Genomic DNA, 20,314 nt, shown 5'->3' on the forward strand with positions numbered 1-20,314 from the left:
CCCTATGTACAAGAATATAACTACTATAATACTGCCCCCCTATGTACAAGAATATAACTACTATAACACAGCCCCTATGTACAAGAATATAACCACTATAATACTGCCCCTATGTACAAGAATATAACTACTATAGTACTGCCCCCGATGTCCAAGAATATAACTACTATAATACTGCCCTCTATGTGCAAGAATATAACTACTATAATACTGCTCCTATGTACAAGAATATAACTACTATAATACTGCCCCCTATGTACAAGGATATAACTACTATAATACTGCTCCTATGTACAAGAATATAACTACTATAATACTGCCCTCTATGTGCAAGAATATAACTACTATAATACTGCTCCTATGTACAAGAATATAACTACTATAATACTGCCCCTATGTACAAGGATATAACTACTATAATACTGCTCCTATGTACAAGAATATAACTAATATAATACTGCCCCCTATGTACAAGAATATAACTACTATAATACTGCCCCTATGTACAAGAATATAACTACTATAGTACTGCCCCCTATGTCCAAGAATATAACTACTATAATACTGCCCTCTATGTGCAAGACTATAACTACTATAATACTGCCCCTATGTACAAGACTATAACTACTATAATACTGCCCCTATGTACAAGACTATAACTACTATAATACTGCCCCTATGTACAAGACTATAACTACTATAATACTGCTCCTATGTACAAGAATATAACTACTATAATACTGCCTCTATGTACAAGAATATAACTACTATAATACTACCCCTATATACAAGAATATAACTACTATAATACTGCCCCTATGTACAAGAATATAACTACTATAATACTGCCCCCTATGTACAAGAATATAACTGCTATAATACTGCTCCCTATGTACAAGAATATAACTACTATAATACTGCCCCCTATGGACAAGAATATAACTACTATAATACTGCCCCTATGTACAAGAATATAACTACTATAATACTGCCCCTATGTACAAGAATATAACTACTATAATACTGCTCCCTATGTACAAGAATATAACTACTATAATACTGCTAGATATAGCAAATAAGTACATAAAATATAACTTTTATTAATGAAAAGTCTAAAAAGAAATTTATAACATGATGCCCATATGGTGTATCATAAGTAAAAAGATATAAATATCTACGATATAGCTGGACAGAATATCAGGCCCTGTTAGGTCCAGCATAAGTAAGAATAATGAAGGTATTCAAGCTATGAAGTCCAAAAAGAGAACCCCACAGATACGCAAAAAAACAAGGTATATCTCACCAAATGCCCATATAGCAATATAGACGGTGATTATACCTATATCTGTGTATACCCATAGACAAAACCAGCCATTATTAAATGGTAAATAAGTATACAATCAAATAGAGCTATGAGGGGCCTTCTATTATCATCCAGGCACTCAATCCTCATAAAACATGGAAACCTCTCACCCGGGGTCTTTTTATATATATCTGCTCCCCCTTTACATTCCAGGTGATGAGTTAATCCATGGAACATCCCAAGCCGAGGTATACCTCACCAAATACCCATATAGCAATATATACGGTGATCATACCTATATATGCATATACCCATAGACATAACAAGCCATTATTAAATGGTAGGTATGTATACAGAAATAGAACTATGAGGAGCCTTCTATTACCATCCAGGCATTTAAATCCTCATAGAACATGGAAACATCTCACCCGGGGTCTTTTTATGTCTGCTCCCCCTTTACATTATAGGTGATCAGTTTGTCCACGGAACATCCCGACGCGTTTCAATCCTTCATCAGGGGTATATAGTTCCTCTTCATTAAGGGTATATCATTCCTCATTCCTGCATTGGTTCCTTAATCATATCCTAATGCCTCAAGTGGGTACACATTATGCCCTGCTTTATATGCGTGCGTTAAGCCGCGCTCCTTCATAATTACCGCGCTGACCGTGACGTGTTTCCGGTCCCAGAATACCACACTGCCGGAAGTAAACATCACGCGTTACCATGGGCATGGAACGCACTTCCGGTCCCAGAATACCCCGTTACCGGAAGTCAACGTCACGCGTTCCCATGGATATGGAACGCAAGCGTGCTGCTAGGAAACACGCATCACCTTACCAATACGTGGTGCCGCCTCACGCCATGCTGGAACCCACAGGTTCCTCCCCCATGCGATCCAGCAATCATATTAAGTGGGATAAAGGATTTTCAACAGCGGGAAAAGGCCACCCTCCGTTGTCCACATCTCTATCAAAACAAATACCCCAAATAATAATAATGTGTAAGAAGGCTCTATCTGTTAGTCACCAGAAAAACTGCCTAATTGTCTAAACACGTACAGTTCTCTCCATAAATTTATACAAATAGATCATGGATTAAAAAGGTTTTTATCGAGATAGAAAAGACCATATAAGTGCAATGCTTCAGTATGTTACATGGGGGTTCCCGTGGGACAAATAGTTTCAAAGAATAATATATTAATCAATCACCAAAGCCACAGCGGACCTCTCAAGAGAAACAGAAGAAAAAGGGGGGGAGGCCCTAATGAAACAACTATAGTGATAACTAATCTGCTTACCCTACCTACGTGGAGGTTGGCACCCTACAAATCCTGCGCAAATGGCGCCCCCACTCTACGGTGGCTTTCCCTATCTACTTAACCCTATTCTGTCCCTATTCTGGAAGGAATGGGGCAAAGGAAAGAATCTCATTCATACCAAGTGGGGTAGTGGTGCCCAGGGTAAAGATCCAACGAGTTTCCTTTTGTAAAATGCGTAAATCCCAGTTTCCTCCTCTTATCGAAGGTGTCACCTTTTCAATGCCCATAAATTTAATGACATTGGCATCCCCCTGGTGCATAGTGTTTACATGATTAGCTATTGGGGTATCTTTCTTGTTTTTTATATCACGTAAGTGTTCTAATATCCTTTTCTTAAACTCCCTTCGTGTCTTCCCAATATATTCCAATTTGCATATACAAGTCGCTTTGTATATCACTCCCTTCGATCGACAATTTATGAGTTCCCTAATCTTGAACTCCCTCCCCTTGACAAAGCTCCTGAAAGTATTACCCTGGGTCATGGCAGAACATGCCTTGCAGTTATTACACCGATAGCAGCCAGAAACCCCTCGATCCAACCATGTGGGACTACGCTCAGACATAAAATGACTATGGACGAGACGATCCCTAAGGGACCTCCCTCTACGATAGGTAATTTGTGGTTGTGAGGCCAATTTATCTCCAACGTCCTCATCCATACGAAGGATACCCCAATGTTTCTTAAAAATCTGTTTGACCTGTTGAGATTTATTACAGAATCGTGTTATGAATCTAATTGTAGACTCTTCTTGATGTTTGGCTTTTGGAACCAATAGCTCACTTCTCTCTCTCACCAAAGACTCTCTATAGGCCTGATTCAGAACCTTTTTAGGGTATCCTCTATCTAGAAATCTGTTTCTCAAGTCCCAAGCTTGTCTTTCATAGTCATTAACATCAGAGCAATTCCTCCTGAGCCTTAAAATTTGACCCTTTGGGATACCTCTTTTGAGTGGGACTGGATGATTGCTTTCCCATCTCAGGAGGGTATTAGTTGCTGTTGGTTTTCTATAGGTTTCTGTCCTTAATTCGCCATTAGCCTCTCTGTAAACCAATACATCTAAAAAGGCCAATTTTGTTCTATTCACTTCCGATGTAAATAGTAGACCAATCGGGTTGTCATTAAGTCTTGCGACGAATTCACGGAAACTATCCGGTGTTCCGTTCCATATCACAAAAACATCGTCAATAAATCGCAGCCACATGACAACCCCGTTGGCTAGGTCACACTCATTAAAAACCATGGTTTCTTCCCACCAGCCCAGGAGCAAATTAGCATAAGAGGGAGCACATGGGCTCCCCATTGCTGTGCCCCTGAGCTGGTGGAAATATTCCCCATCGAACGTGAAGACGTTGTTATTGAGACAAAATTCAAGGAGTTTCAAGGTGAACTCATTATGTATAGTGAATTGTCTACCCCTTGATCTTAGGTAGTAGTCAACGGCTCTTAAACCAAATTCATGGGGGATCGAGGAGTATAAGGCTTCTACATCCACATTCCCCAAAATCATGTCTTGCTCCAATACAACACCCTCGAGTTTCCTCAAGAGGTCCGCTGTGTCACGCACATACGAATTTAAAGCTATCACAAATGGTCTCAGAATTTTATCAATATATGTGCCTGCCTTATGTGTGAGGCTGTTAATTCCAGACACAATGGGTCTTGCTTTTAGTGGTTCCAGACCTTTATGGACTTTAGGAAGACCATAAAAAGTCGCTGTGATCGGGTAGGCTGGGACCAGATAGTCCTTTTCATTTTTATCAATCACTTTGTTAATGAAACCTTCCTGTACCAACTCCCTGAGTTTGTTATGTAAATCCTTAGTTGGGTTATGTGATAGTCTCCGATAACCCTCCTTCTGTTCGAGTAACCCCAAACACATTGCACGATAATGGTCAGTATCCATGATGACTAAATTCCCGCCTTTGTCAGACGGTTTTATTACAATATTTTTGTCCCCTTCCAATCTCAGCAAACATTCCATTTCCCCCTTAGATAGATTATGGCTTCGATCGTTTCTACCGTATTCAAGGTCAACCAAGTCTTTTGTCACTAGATTTAAAAATACGTCTATAGAGCAAATGTCACCAGATGATGGTGGTATCTTCTGACTCCTATTCTTTAAGGCCGTAAATGGGCCTTTTCCATCAATATTGGGGTTTAAATCTCCCAAGTGGTACAGAAGTCTAACGTCCTCCAGTAGATCTTCTTCAATCCCCAAGTCCCTACTACTTTTCTTGCCTTCCCTAATAAAGTGCTTTTTCCATTTTAATTTACGAACAAACAAATGTAAATCCTTAACCACTTCAAAAGCATCAAAATCGGTAGTAGGGACGAAGGATAGGCCCTTGCTGAGGACACACATTTCGTTTTCTAACAACTGTCTTTTAGAGAGATTAATAATCTGAAGCTCTAGTTGGGGTTGTTGAATCTGCTTCTGAGAGGATATTGTAGGTCTAAAAAATTGCTCCTCTGTGGTGATCTCTTACTGGAGCTCCTCCCCTGATTAAATCCTCTACCTCTCCCCCTAATTTTGTAATTTTTACCCTTCCCCTCAGTTTCCGATACCTCAGTTTCCGAAGAAGGGTCAATATCAGTGGTCCTTGTATTTCTAATCACTGGAAAGGTGTAGGCCTTATTATCTTTAAATTCTGCCAGATCTTTACTGAAGAACTTATGTTTTCTCTCTTTTAGATGGAACTGAAAACGTTCAATCGTATTCTGCAAACTTAATTCCTTCTGTATAAATTCTGGCTCTGATTTAAAAATACGTCTATAGAGCAAATGTCACCAGATGATGGTGGTATCTTCTGACTCCTATTCTTTAAGGCCGTAAATGGGCCTTTTCCATCAATATTGGGGTTTAAATCTCGCAAGTGGTACAGAAGTCTAACGTCCTCCAGTAGATCTTCTTCAATCCCCAAGTCCCTACTACTTTTCTTGCCTTCCCTAATAAAGTGCTTTTTCCATTTTAATTTACGAACAAACAAATGTAAATCCTTAACCACTTCAAAAGCATCAAAATCGGTAGTAGGGACGAAGGATAGGCCCTTGCTGAGGACACACATTTTAACTACTATAATACTGCCCTCTATGTGCAAGACTATAACTACTATAATACTGCCCCTATGTACAAGACTATAACTACTATAATACTGCCCCTATGTACAAGACTATAACTACTATAATACTGCCCCTATGTACAAGAATATAACTACTATAATACTGCTCCTATGTACAAGAATATAACTACTATAATACTGCCCCTATGTACAAGAATATAACTACTATAATACTGCCCCTATGTACAAGAATATAACTGCTATAATACTGCCCCCTATGCACAAGAATATAACTACTATAATACTGCCCCCTATATACAAGAATATAACTACTATAATACTGCTCCTATGTACAAGAATATAACTACTATAATACTGCCCCTATGTACAAGAATATAACTACTATAATACTGCTCCTATGTACAAGAATATAACTACTATAATACTGCCCCATATGTCCAAGAATATAACTACTATAGTACTGCCCCCTATGTCCAAGAATATAACTACTATAGTACTGCCCTCTATGTGCAAGAATATAACTACTATAATACTGCTCCTATGTGCAAGAATATAACTACTATAGTACTGCCCCCTATGTCCAAGAATATAACTACTATAATACTGCCCCTATGTACAAGAATATAACTACTATAATACTGCCGCTATGTACAAGAATATAACTACTATAATACTGCTCCCTATGTACAAGAATATAACTACTATAATAATGCTCCCTATGTACAAGAATATAACTACTATAATACTGCCCCCTATATACAAGAATATAACTACTATAATACTGCCCCCTATATACAAGAATATAACTACTATAATACTGCCCCTATGTACAAGAATATAACTACTATAATACTGCCACTATGTATAAGAATATAACTACTATAATACTGCTCCCTATGTACAAGAATATAACTACTATAATACTGCTCCCTATGTACAAGAATATAACTACTATAATACTGCCCCTATATACAAGAATATAACTACTATAATACTGCTCCTATATACAAGAATATAACTACTATAATACTGCTCCTATATACAAGAATATAACTACTATAATACTGCTCCTATGTACAGGAATATAACTACTATAACACTGCTCCTATGTACAAGAATATAACTACTATAATACTGCTCCTATGTACAAGAATATAACTACTATAATACTGCTCCCTATGTACAAGAATATAACTACTATAATACTGCCCCCTATGTACAAGAATATAATTACTATAATACTGCCCCCTATGTACAAGAATATAATTACTATAATACTGCCCCTATGTACAAGAATATAACTACTATAATACTGCCCCCTATGTACAAGAATATAATTACTATAATACTGCCCCCTATGTACAAGAATATAATTACTATAATACTGCCCCTATGTACAAGAGTATAACTACTATAATACTGCTCCTATGTACAAGAATATAACTACTATAATACTGCTCCTATGTACAAGAATATAACTACTGTAATACTGCTCCTATGTACAAGAATATAACTACTATAATACTGCCCGCTAAGTACAAGAATATAACTACTATAATACTGCTCCTATGTACAAGAATATAACTACTATAATACTGCCACTATGTACAAGAATATAACTACTATAATACTGCCCCTATATACAAGAATATAACTACTATAATACTGCCCCCTATATACAAGAATATAACTACTATAATGCTGCCCCCTATGTACAAGAATATAACTACTATAATACTGCCCCCTATGTACAAGAATATAACTGCTATAATACTGCCCCCTATGCACAAGAATATAACTACTATAATACTGCCCCCTATATACAAGAATATAACTACTATAATACTGCCCCCTATGTACAAGAATATAACTACTATAATACTGCTCCTATATACAAGAATATAACTACTATAATACTGCCCCCTATGTACAAGAATATAACTACTATAACACTGCTCCAATATACAAGAATATAACTACTATAATACTGATCCTATGTACAAGAATATAACTACTATAATACTGCTCCTATGTACAAGAATATAACTACTATAATACTGCTCCCTATGTACAAGAATATAACTACTATAATACTGCCCCCTATGTACAAGAATATAATTACTATAATACTGCTCCTATGTACAAGAATATAACTACTATAATACTGCCCCTATGTACAATGATATAGCTACTATAATACTGCCCTCTATGTACAAGAATATAACTACTATAATACTGCCCTCTATGTACAAGAATATAACTACTATAATACTGCCCTCTATGTACAAGAATATAACTACTATAATACTGCCCTCTATGTACAAGAATATAACTACTATAATACTGCCACTATGTACAAGAATATAACTACTATAATACTGCCCCCTATGTACAAGAATATAACTGCTATATTACTGCCCCCTTTGCACAAGAATATAACTACTATAATACTGCCCCCTATATACAAGAATATAACTACTATAATACTTCCTCCTATGTACAAGAATATAACTACTATAATACTGCCCCTATGTACAAGAATATAACTACTATAATACTGCTCCCTATGTACAAGAATATAACTACTATAATACTGCCACCTATGCACAAGAATATAACTACTATAATACTGCCCCCTATATACAAGAATATAACTACTATAATACTTCCTCCTATGTACAAGAATATAACTACTATAATACTGCCACTATGTACAAGAATATAACTACTATAATACTGCCCTCTATGTACAAGAATATAACTACTATAATACTGCCCTCTATGTGCAAGAATATAACTACTATAATACTGCCCTCTATGTACAAGAATATAACTACTATAATACTGCCCCCTATGTACAAGAATATAACTACTATAACACTGCTCCAATATACAAGAATATAACTACTATAATACTGATCCTATGTACAAGAATATAACTACTATAATACTGCTCCCTATGTATAAGAATATAACTACTATAATACTGCCCCCTATGTACAAGAATATAATTACTATAATACTGCTCCTATGTACAAGAATATAACTACTATAATACTGCCCCTATGTACAATGATATAGCTACTATAATACTGCTCCTATGTACAAGAATATAACTACTATAATACTTCCTCCTATGTACAAGAATATAACTACTATAATACTGCCCCTATGTACAAGAATATAACTACTATAATACTGCTCCCTATGTACAAGAATATAACTACTATAATACTGCCACCTATGCACAAGAATATAACTACTATAATACTGCCCCCTATATACAAGAATATAACTACTATAATACTGCTCCCTATGTACAAGAATATAACTACTATAATACTGCCCCTATGTACAAGAATATAACTACTATAATACTGCCACTATGTACAAGAATATAACTACTATAATACTGCCCCTATGTACAATGATATAGCTACTATAATACTGCCCTCTATGTACAAGAATATAACTACTATAATACTGCCCTCTATGTACAAGAATATAACTACTATAATACTGCCCCCTATATACAAGAATATAACTACTATAATACTGCCCCCTATATACAAGAATATAACTACTATAATACTGCTCCCTATGTACAAGAATATAACTACTATAATACTGCCCCTATGTACAAGAATATAACTACTATAATACTGCCCCTATGTACAAGAATATAACTACTATAATACTGCCACTATGTACAAGAATATAACAACTATAATACTGCCCCTATGTACAATGATATAGCTACTATAATACTGCCCCCTATGTACAGGAATATAACTACTATAATACTGCCCCTATGTACAATATAACTACTATAATACTGCCCTCTATGTACAAGAATATAACTACTATAATACTGCCCTCTATGTACAAGAATATAACTACTATAATACTGCCGCTATGTACAAGAATACAACTACTATAATACTGCCCCTATGTACAAGAATATAGCTACTGTAATACTGCTCCTATGTAGAAGTTTTGGTTCTCGCGGGTTCAGTCATAGATATATACAGTATATATGATGTTTCTCCTCACATTCTGTCTAGTAGATGATGGAACATTTGACTGCTGTATAAAAGAAGGCGCCATCATGTTTTATATATATATATATATATATATATATATATATATATATATATATATATATATATATATATATATATATATATATATATATATATAGTGTGGCGTAATGTAATAATAATAAGACAGCATACGTCAGGCTTGTTCTGCTCGGCTCTGTCAGTACAGCAGGGTGCGGTGCTGCTGGGAGTCCATGTGCTGAGTGTAATAGAAGCCCTTTCTTTCCTCCTCCTACACCTTCCTTATGGTGCGGAGCTGCACAATGCCGGGAGAGCGGCTCGTGTGCCGGGTCTGGGACTTGCCAGCCTCCTCCTGGCTTTGAAGGGTTTCGGAGATGGCAGCACAAGGAGCATTTGTGTTTTTTTTTTTTCAGAAGCAGGGCATTGTTCCTCCAACATGCGGCGGTCCTCCCACGGCACGCTCCACTACCGGCAATGTCCCGAGTGCCTGGTAAATGAGCCCTTGTTATTTTTAATAGGGGGAACATTGTGATGATCGGATTGTTTTGTCTTCCTTAAACTGCCTGCATATAGAATATGGTACCTGGAGGGAAACAGTGAGCAAGGCCGGATTATTGGAATCATTTCACAATTTGGCTCCACTCACCAAATAACTATGCCTGCTGCTCTTTGTCTATATTAAAGGGGTGTACATCTCCTCTAAGCCCTCCTGGAATAAGCAATATGGCCCTTATTCCCCCTTCCCAGCCCACCTATTACCCCACAGTCGGATAGGACGAGCCGATTCCACCACCGGCGGTCACATTCATGTATGAAGAGTGAACTTCTGTTGATATCTGATGTTTTCTATTACCAGGACGTCTACTTCTGCCCAATGTCAGGAGGCTGCCGGCCATCTCTTAAGCAACCTAATTTAGTAGTGCTCATGACATAGTATTATATAAGCCAAGTTCCTCAGGTTCACCTCTATTTTAAGGAATGGTCAATGACGTCTATTAGCCCCAAGTGTGCGATGTTTGTATTAAAGCAGGAAATCAGGGAATATTGTGATTTTCCCAATGGTCCTCCCAAGTCTTAAGAGTATCGGGCTTCCTGGTGACAACAGTTTCCAAGAAAGACCAAAAATAGAGGTAATAGATGAAGGTGTGCTCCAGAGGAAGAGGTGGAGGACAGTGACAGGTCAGTCTTAAGGAGCGAAAAACAAGTATCTAGGAAAGATGGGGTTCAGGTGGATGGAGAACGGTTGGGCTTCCAGGTATGGCTTGTAGGTCATGATATCAGATGGAGGCATCTCTGTACCACCAAGAATGGTGACAATGTCTCCAGTATTTTTCTTTTCCAACGCTGAGGTTCCTTGTTTTATTACTTTTTGGAGATTTCTGGTCCACATTTGAGTTGAGGTTATAGAATAAAGGACTTTGCAAGTCTAAGCTTTTGGTTCAGGACTCTTGGAAGGTCGTGAAGACCAGGAAGCCGATCTGAGGCACCTAAGCTACAACACTGGGAGTTTCTCCTGGATCTTCCTCTTTGGTGGTCCCTTCTTTTGCTACTTTTACAGTATAAATCTTTGGTTGACACCACGGCTTTCCTACAGTCCATTGGAGGTAAACGAGCAGGTGGGTTTTTAGGGTCAGCAAACATCCAAGCTGGTAGGTCTTGATATCTGGCATCCTGTCTGACCAAGCAGCTACTGAAATGTTGAGGATTCCTCCACAATTTTCTGTGGATGATACTTTTAGTTTTGAAACTTTTTTCTTTTTATTCCATATTAAAGTTTGGGTCTATTCATAAAAAAGGACATTTTTGTTAATCACCGTAAGATAAAATCTGATTGGGTCCGGTCACACTGGACTGTACGGACGGTGCACTATATACAAAATACATTATAAATGGCTGAGAAGATAAATGAATCATGGAAAATGTTCTGTACTTTGTGCATGTTGTGTATTTGGGAGACGGCGATCTAATATAACTGTATGTTCTAATATTAATTGTGAGACCCAAGAAAGAAAACTGATCTAATTCATTGTATGATCTGTACTCAGGTTCAATATATAAAGGAGATGTCACCTCTGACCATTCTGCAACATATGTGGATATGAAATACCAATAGGAAGGTGAGTTCATGTGTAGATACAGAAAATAACTTATCCTGTACTGATCCTGAGTTACATCCCGTATTATACCCCAGAGCTGCACTCACTATTCTGCTGGTGCTGTCACTGTGTACATACATTACATTACTGATCCTGAGTTACATCCTGTGTTATACTCCAGAGCTGCACTCACTATTCTGCTGGTGCAGTCACTGTGTACATACATTACATTACTGATCCTGAGTTACATCCTGTATTATACCCCAGAGCTGCACTCACTATTCTGCTGGTGCAGTCACTGTGTACATACATTACATTACTGATCCTGAGTTACATCCCGTATTATACCCCAGAGCTGCACTCACTATTCTGCTGGTGCAGTCACTGTGTACATACATTACATTACTGATCCTGAGTTACATCCTGTATTATACCCCAGAGCTGCACTCACTATTCTGCTGGTGCAGTCACTGTGTACATACATTACATTACTGATCCTGAGTTACATCCTGTATTATACCCCAGAGCTGCACTCACTATTCTGCTGGTGCAGTCACTGTGTACGTACATTACATTACTGATCCTGAGTTACATCCTGTATTATACTCCAGAGCAGCACTCACTATTCTGCTGGTGCAGTCACTGTGTACATACATTACATTACTGATCCTGAGTTACATCCTGTATTATACCCCAGAGCTGCACTCACTATTCTGCTGGTGCAGTCACTGTGTACATACATTACATTACTGATCCTGAGTTACATCCTGTATTATACTCCAGAGCTGCGCTCACTATTCTGCTGGTGCAGTCACTGTGTACATACATTACATTACTGATCCTGAGTTACATCCTGTGTTATACTCCAGAGCTGCACTCACTATTCTGCTGGTGCAGTCACTGTGTACATACATTACATTACTGATCCCGAGTTACATCCTGTATTATACCCCAGAGCTGCACTCACTATTCTGCTGGTGCAGTCACTGTGTACATACATTACATTACTGATCCTGAGTTACATCCTGTATTATACCCCAGAGCTGCACTCACTATTCTGCTGGTGCAGTCACTGTGTACATACATTACATTACTGATCCTGAGTTACCTCCTGTATTATACTCCAGAGCTGCACTCACTACTCTGCTGGTGCAGTCACTGTGTACATACATTACATTACTGATCCTGAGTTACATCCTGTATTATACTCCAGAGCTGCACTCACTATTCTGCTGGTGCAGTCACTGTGTACATACATTACATTACTGATCCTGAGTTACCTCCTGTATTATACTCCAGAGCTGCACTCACTATTCTACTGGTGCAGTCACTGTGTACATACATTACATTACTGATCCTGAGTTACATCCAGTATTATACTCCAGAGCTGCACTCACTATTCTGCTGGTGCAGTCACTGTGTACATACATTACTGATCCTGAGTTACATCCTGTATTATACTCCAGAGCTGCACTCACTATTCTGCTGGTGCAGTCACTGTGTACATACATTACATTACTGATCCTGAGTTACATCCTGTATTATACTCCAGAGCTGCACTCACTATTCTGCTGGTGCAGTCACTGTGTACATACATTACATTACTGATCCTGAGTTACATCCTGTATTATACTCCAGAGCTGCACTCACTATTCCGCTGGTGCAGTCACTGTGTACATACAGTACATTACTGATCCTGTACTGATCCTGAGTTACATCCTGTATTATACTCCAGAGCTGCACTCCCTATTCTGCTGGTGCAGTCACTGTGTACATACATTACATTACTGATCCTGAGTTACATCCAGTATTATACTCCAGAGCTGCACTCACTATTCTGCTGGTGCAGTCACTGTGTACATACATTGCATTACTGATCCTGAGTTACATCCTCTATTATACTCCAGAGCTGCACTCACTATTCTGCTGGTGCAGTCACTGTGTACATACATTACTGATCCTGAGTTACATCCTGTATTATACTCCAGAGCTGCACTCACTATTCTCCTGGTGCAGTCACTGTGTACATACATTACATTACTGATCCTGAGTTACATCCTGTATTATACTCCAGAGCTGCACTCACTATTCTGCTGGTGTAGTCACTGTGTACATACATTACATTACTTATCTGTACTGTGATAATACCACTAGAATTCCTGATGTTTGGGGTGACTACTTCCCCCTTCTTATCAGACCCATTCGCAGTCAGATATTATAAAGGGCTGTTTATTTGTTCCTCGTTTCTGGGATATTGCGTCTAATCCTCCCGCACGGTCTCCCATCTACCGTATTATAGGAGCTGGAAGCGGAAGACGTCCAACATCTCATCACTCTTCTTACATTCACAGACCAAGAACAGGAGAGAAGATGGTTCAGAAGTACCAGTCACCTGTGCGGGTCTACAAGTACCCATTCGAGCTGGTCATGGCGGTGAGTCCACGTACAGCTGGTATAACCTGGGTATCTCCTGTATATAATTATATACATACAGTCATATGAAAAAGTTTGGGCACCCCTATTAATCTTAAGCTTAATGTTTTATAAAAATTGGTGTTTTTGCAGCAGCTATTTCAGTTTGATATATGTAATAACTGTTGGACACAGTAATGTTTCTGCCTTGAAATGAGGTTTATTGTACTAACAGAAAATGTGCAATCTGCATTCAAACAAAATTTGACAGGTGCATAAGTATGGGCACCTCACCAGAAAAGTGACATTAATATTTAGTAGATCCTCCTTTTGCAAAAATAACAGCCTCTAGTCGCTTCCTGTAGCTTTTAGTGAGTTCCTGGATCCTGGATGAAGGTATTTTTGACCATTCCTCTTTACAAAACAATTCCAGTTCAGTTAAGTTTGATGGTCGCCGAGCATGGACAGCCCTCTTCAAATGATCCCACAGATGTTCAATGATATTCAGGTCTGGGGACTGGGATGGCCATTCCAGAACATTGTAATTGTTCCTCTGCATGAATGCCTGAGTAGATTTGGAGCGGTGTTTTGGATCATTGTCTTGCTGAAAGATCCATCCCCTGCGTAACTTCAACTTTATCACTGATTCTTGAACATTATTGTCAAGAATCTGCTGATACTGAGTGGAATCCATGCGTCCCTCAACTTTAACAAGATTCCCGGTGCCGGCATTGACCACACAGCCCCAAAGCATGATGGAACCTCCACCAAATTTTACTGTGGGTAGCAAGTGTTTTTCTTGGAATGCTGTGTTTTTTTGCCGCCATGCATAACGCCTTTTTGTATGACCAAACAACTCAATCTTGGTTTCATCAGTCCACAGGACCTTCTTCCAAAAAGAAATAGGCTTCTTCAAATGTGCTTGTGGATACCTCAGCCGACTCTGTTTGTGCGTACTTGCAGAAACGGCTTCTTTCGCATCACTCTCCCATACAGCTTCTCCTTGTGCAAAGTGCGTTGTATAGTTGACCGATGCACAGTGACACCATCTGCAGCAAGTTGATGCTGCAGCTCTCTGGAGGTGGTCTGAGGATTGTCCTTCACTGATCTCACCATTCTTCTTCTCTGCCTTTCTGATGTTTTTCTTGTCCTGACACTTCTGGCCTTAACAAGAACTGTCCCTATGTTCTTCCATTTCCTTACTATGTTCCTCACAGTGGAAACTGACAGGTTAAATCTCTGAAACAGCTTTTTGTATCCTTCCCCTGAACAACTATGTTGAATAATCTTTGTTTTCAGATCATTTGACAGTTGTTTTGAGGAGCCCATGATGCCACTCTTCAGAGGAGATTCAAACAGGAGAACAACTTGCAAGTGGCCACTTTAAGTAGCTTTTCTCATGATTGCATACACCTGACTATAAAGTTCAAAGCTCAATGAGATTACAAAACCAAAAAAAGTGCTTTAGTAAGTCAGTAAAAAGTAGGCAGGAGTATTTAAAACAAGAAAATGATAAGGGTGCCCATACTTATGCACCGGTCAAATTTTGTTTGAATGCAGATTGCACATTTTCTGTTAGTATAATAAACCTCATTTCAAGGCAGAAACATTACTGTGTCCAACAGTTATTACATATATCAAACTGAAATAGCTGTTGCAAAAACACCAATTTTTATAAAACATTAAGCTTAAGATTAATAGGGGTGCCCAAACTTTTTCATATGACTGTATATACATCTGGTATAACCTGGGCATCTCCTATATATAGTTATATATGTACAGCTGGTATAACCTGGGCATCGCCTGTATATAATTATATATATACATCTGGTATAACCTGGGCATCTCCTATATATAGTTATATATGTACAGCTGGTATAACCTGGGCATCGCCTGTATATAATTATATATGTACATCTGGTATAGCCTAGGTATCTCCTGTATATAATTATATACATACAGCTGGTATAACCTGGGCACCTCCTGTATATAATTATATATGTACAGCTGGTATAACCTGGGCACCTCCTGTATATAATTATATATGTACAGCTGTATAACCTGGGCACCTCCTGTATATAATTATATATGTACAGCTGGTATAACCTGGGCATCTCCTGTATATAATTATATATGTACAGCTGTATAACCTGGGCACCTCCTGTATATAATTATATATGTACAGCTGGTGTAACCTGGGTATCTCCTGTATATAATTATATATGTACAGCTGGTGTAACCTGGGCACCTCCTGTATATAATTATATATGTACAGCTGGTATAACCTGGGCACCTCCTGTATATAATTATATATGTACAGCTGGTATAACCTGGGCATCTCCTGTATATAATTATATATGTACAGCTGTATAACCTGGGCACCTCCTGTATATAATTATATATGTACAGCTGGTATAACCTGGGCACCTCCTGTATATAATTATATATGTACAGCTGGTGTAACCTGGGTATCTCCTGTATATAATTATATATGTACAGCTGGTATAACCTGGGCATCCTGTATATAATTATATATGTACAGCTGGTATAACCTGGACATCTCCTGTATATAATTATATATGTACAGCTGGTATAACCTGGGCACCTCCTGTATATAATTATATATGTACAGCTGGTATAACCTGGGCACCTCCTGTATATAATTCTATATGTACAGCTTGTATATTATACATCTTTGTCACACTTTGCTGTCGCTTTATTGGAGAAATGGGATCTGATACTTAATCTGCGGCACTGCGCGGTCTACATGGAGCTGACAATGATTACTCTGGCGCAGAGCCGCTAGCGATACATGAGCCGCTGATCGCACTCGCACGGCTTTGTCTTCATACTGTCTACAATATTCCCTGACGTCACACTACTTGTTCTCCACCAAGAGATGAGCGGAGCAAGAGGCTTAACCCCTTATTAGCCACCGTATGATTGGTGTTCATCACATACACCTGCTCCTGCTACTGACATTAAGTGTAAAGACTTTCAGCTCATCAGAACAGCAGTGCAGTAAAGTGCAGGGAGCATGAAGGTGTGCGGGGGGGGGGGGGGGGGGAGGGCGGGGAACGTGGAAATACTGAAAGAAGTTACACAACAAAGTTCTATTTTGTAAATAAATCTATACATGTTTCCTGCACCTGCAGCAGAACCGTACAATACCCTCCATGTGTGACAGATCACCGAAATACCCAGACATAAACACCCCTCAGGGACAGAGCCAAGGAACAATGGGCCTATGTACAAGAATATAACTACTATAATACCACCCTATGTACAAGAATATAACTACTATAATACTGCCCCCTATGTACAAGAATATAACTACTATAATACTGCCCCCTATGTACAAGAATATAACTACTATAATACTGCCCCCTATGTACAAGAATATAACTACTATAATACTGCCCCCTATGTACAAGAATATAACTACTATAATACTGCCCCCTATGTACAAGAATATAACTACTATAATACTGCCCCCTATGTACAAGAATATAACTACTATAATACTGCCCCCTATGTACAAGAATATAACTACTATAATACTGCCCCCTATGTACAAGAATATAACTACTATAATACTGCCCCCTATGTACAAGAATATAACTACTATAATACTGCCCCCTATGTACAAGAATATAACTACTATAATACTGCCCCCTATGTACAAGAATATAACTACTATAATACTGCCCCCTATGTACAAAAATGTAACTACTATAATACTGCCCCCTATGTACAAAAATGTAACTACTATAATACTGCCCCCTATGTACAAGAATATAGCTACTATAATACTGGCCTTATGTACAAGAATTTAACTACTATAATACTGCCCCCTATGTACAAGAATATAACTACTATAATACTGCCCCTATGTACAAGACTATAACTACTATAATACTGCTCCTATGCACAAGAATATAACTACTATAATACTGCTCCTATGTACAAGAATATAACTACTATAATACTGCCTCCTATGTACAAGAATATAACTACTATAATACTGCTCCTATGCACAAGAATATAACTACTATAATACTGCTCCTATGCACAAGAATATAACTACTATAATACTGCCTCCTATGTACAAGAATATAACTACTATAATACTGCTCCTATGTACAAGAATATAACTACTATAATACTGCTCCTATGTACAAGAATATAACTACTATAATACTGCTCCTATGTACAAGAATATAACTACTATAATACTGCCTCCTATGTACAAGAATATAACTACTATAATACTGCCCCTATGTACAAAAATGTAACTACTATAATACTGCCCCTATGTACAAAAATGTAACTACTATAATACTGCCCCCATGTACAAGAATATAGCTACTATAATACTGGCCTTATGTACAAGAATTTAACTACTATAATACTGCCCCCTATGTACAAGAATATAACTACTATAATACTGCCCCTATGTACAAGACTATAACTACTATAATACTGCTCCTATGTACAAGAATATAACTACTATAATACTGCCCCCTATGTAGAAGACTATTACTACTATAATGCTGCTCCTATGTACAATAATATAACTACTATAATGCTTCACCTATGTACAAGAATATAACTACTATAATACTGCCCCCTATGTACAAGAATATAACTGCTATAATACTGCCCCTGTGTACAAGAATATCACTACTATAATACTGCCCCTGTGTACAAGAATATCACTACTATACTGCCCCCTATGTACAAGAATATAACTGCTATAATACTGCCCCTGTGTACAAGAATATCACTACTATAATACTGCCCCTATGTACAAGAATATAACTACTATAATACTGCCCCCTATGTACAAGTATATAACTACTATAATACTGCCCCCTATGTACAAGAATATAACTACTATAATACTGCCCCCTATGTACAAGAATATAACTACTATAATACTGCCCCCTAAGTATAAGAATATAACTGCTATAATACTGCCCCCTATGTAGAAGAATATAACTGCTATAATACTGCCCCCTATGTAGAAGAATATAACTGCTATAATACTGCCCCCTATGTAGAAGAATATAACTACTATAATACTGCTCCTATGTACAGGAATATAACTGCTATAATACTGCCCCCTATGTAGAAGAATATAACTACTATAATACTGCCCCTATGTACAAGAATATAACTACTATAATACTGCTCCTATGTACAAGAATATAACTACTATAATACTGCTCCTATGTACAAGAATATAACTACTATAATACTGCCCCCTAAGTATAAGAATATAACTGCTATAATACTGCCCCCTATGTAGAAGAATATAACTGCTATAATACTGCCCCCTAAGTATAAGAATATAACTGCTATAATACTGCCCCCTATGTACAAGAATATAACTGCTATAATACTGCCCCCTATGTACAAGAATATAACTACTATAATACTGCCCCCTATGTACAAGAATATAACTACTATAATACTGCTCCCTATGTAGAAGAATATAACTACTATAATACTGCTCCTATGTACAAGAATATAACTACTATAATACTGCCCCTATGTACAAGAATATAACTACTATAATACTGCCCTTATGTACAAGAATATAACGACTATAATACTGCCCCTATGTACAAGAATATAACTACTATAATACTGCCCCCTATGTACAAGAATATAACTACTATAACACTGCTCCTGGGTAATATCTGTGAGTTGTGGACATGCTATAGCGGTGAATGAGCGGTAATATTAGTGCTGTGCTGATTCTCTGGGGCCGGCAGTCTCTGTACTCTCTGTAGCCGCAGGTTTGGCCTCAGGTATCTTGTATCTCGGGATCTTGCTGTGACTGGTCGGTGTAACCGGAGATTTCGATCTTTCTGTGACTGCTGTACATTATCAGTAGATGTAACAGATATTTGCGATCTCCACTCGTGTTTAATATTTAACTTTGACCTCATTCACGGTGCCGGTTACATATTATTCATTTATGTCAGCGTCTCCATTATCCGCCGCTGTGTTTGGCAGTGAGTGGCGTTGTGCT

At 38.0% G+C, this 20,314-nt stretch overlaps 2 protein-coding genes across 2 annotated transcripts in view; one reads left to right on the forward strand and one right to left on the reverse strand.

Moving 5' to 3' along the window:
* The window catches only part of PTX4 (pentraxin 4), a 154,536-nt gene extending 144,427 nt beyond the window's left edge, over positions 1-10,109 (reverse strand). Inside the window, exon 1 of the mRNA XM_073648555.1 lies at positions 9,941-10,109. The gene's annotated coding sequence lies outside the window, so the exon portion shown is untranslated. The remainder of the gene's footprint in view (positions 1-9,940) is intronic.
* SEC14L5 (SEC14 like lipid binding 5) overlaps positions 1-20,314 on the forward strand; it is a 94,850-nt gene that overhangs the window by 10,519 nt on the left and 64,017 nt on the right. Inside the window, exons 2-3 of the mRNA XM_073648553.1 lie at positions 11,812-11,883; positions 14,214-14,295. Coding sequence (XP_073504654.1) covers positions 14,233-14,295 — 63 coding nt within the window. The 5' untranslated portion in view covers positions 11,812-11,883; positions 14,214-14,232. The remainder of the gene's footprint in view (positions 1-11,811; positions 11,884-14,213; positions 14,296-20,314) is intronic.

This window comes from Phyllobates terribilis, unplaced genomic scaffold (assembly GCF_046119375.1).
Source record: "Phyllobates terribilis strain yellow unplaced genomic scaffold, ASM4611937v1 Scaffold_9__5_contigs__length_417890890, whole genome shotgun sequence".
Taxonomy (NCBI): domain Eukaryota; kingdom Metazoa; phylum Chordata; class Amphibia; order Anura; family Dendrobatidae; genus Phyllobates; species Phyllobates terribilis.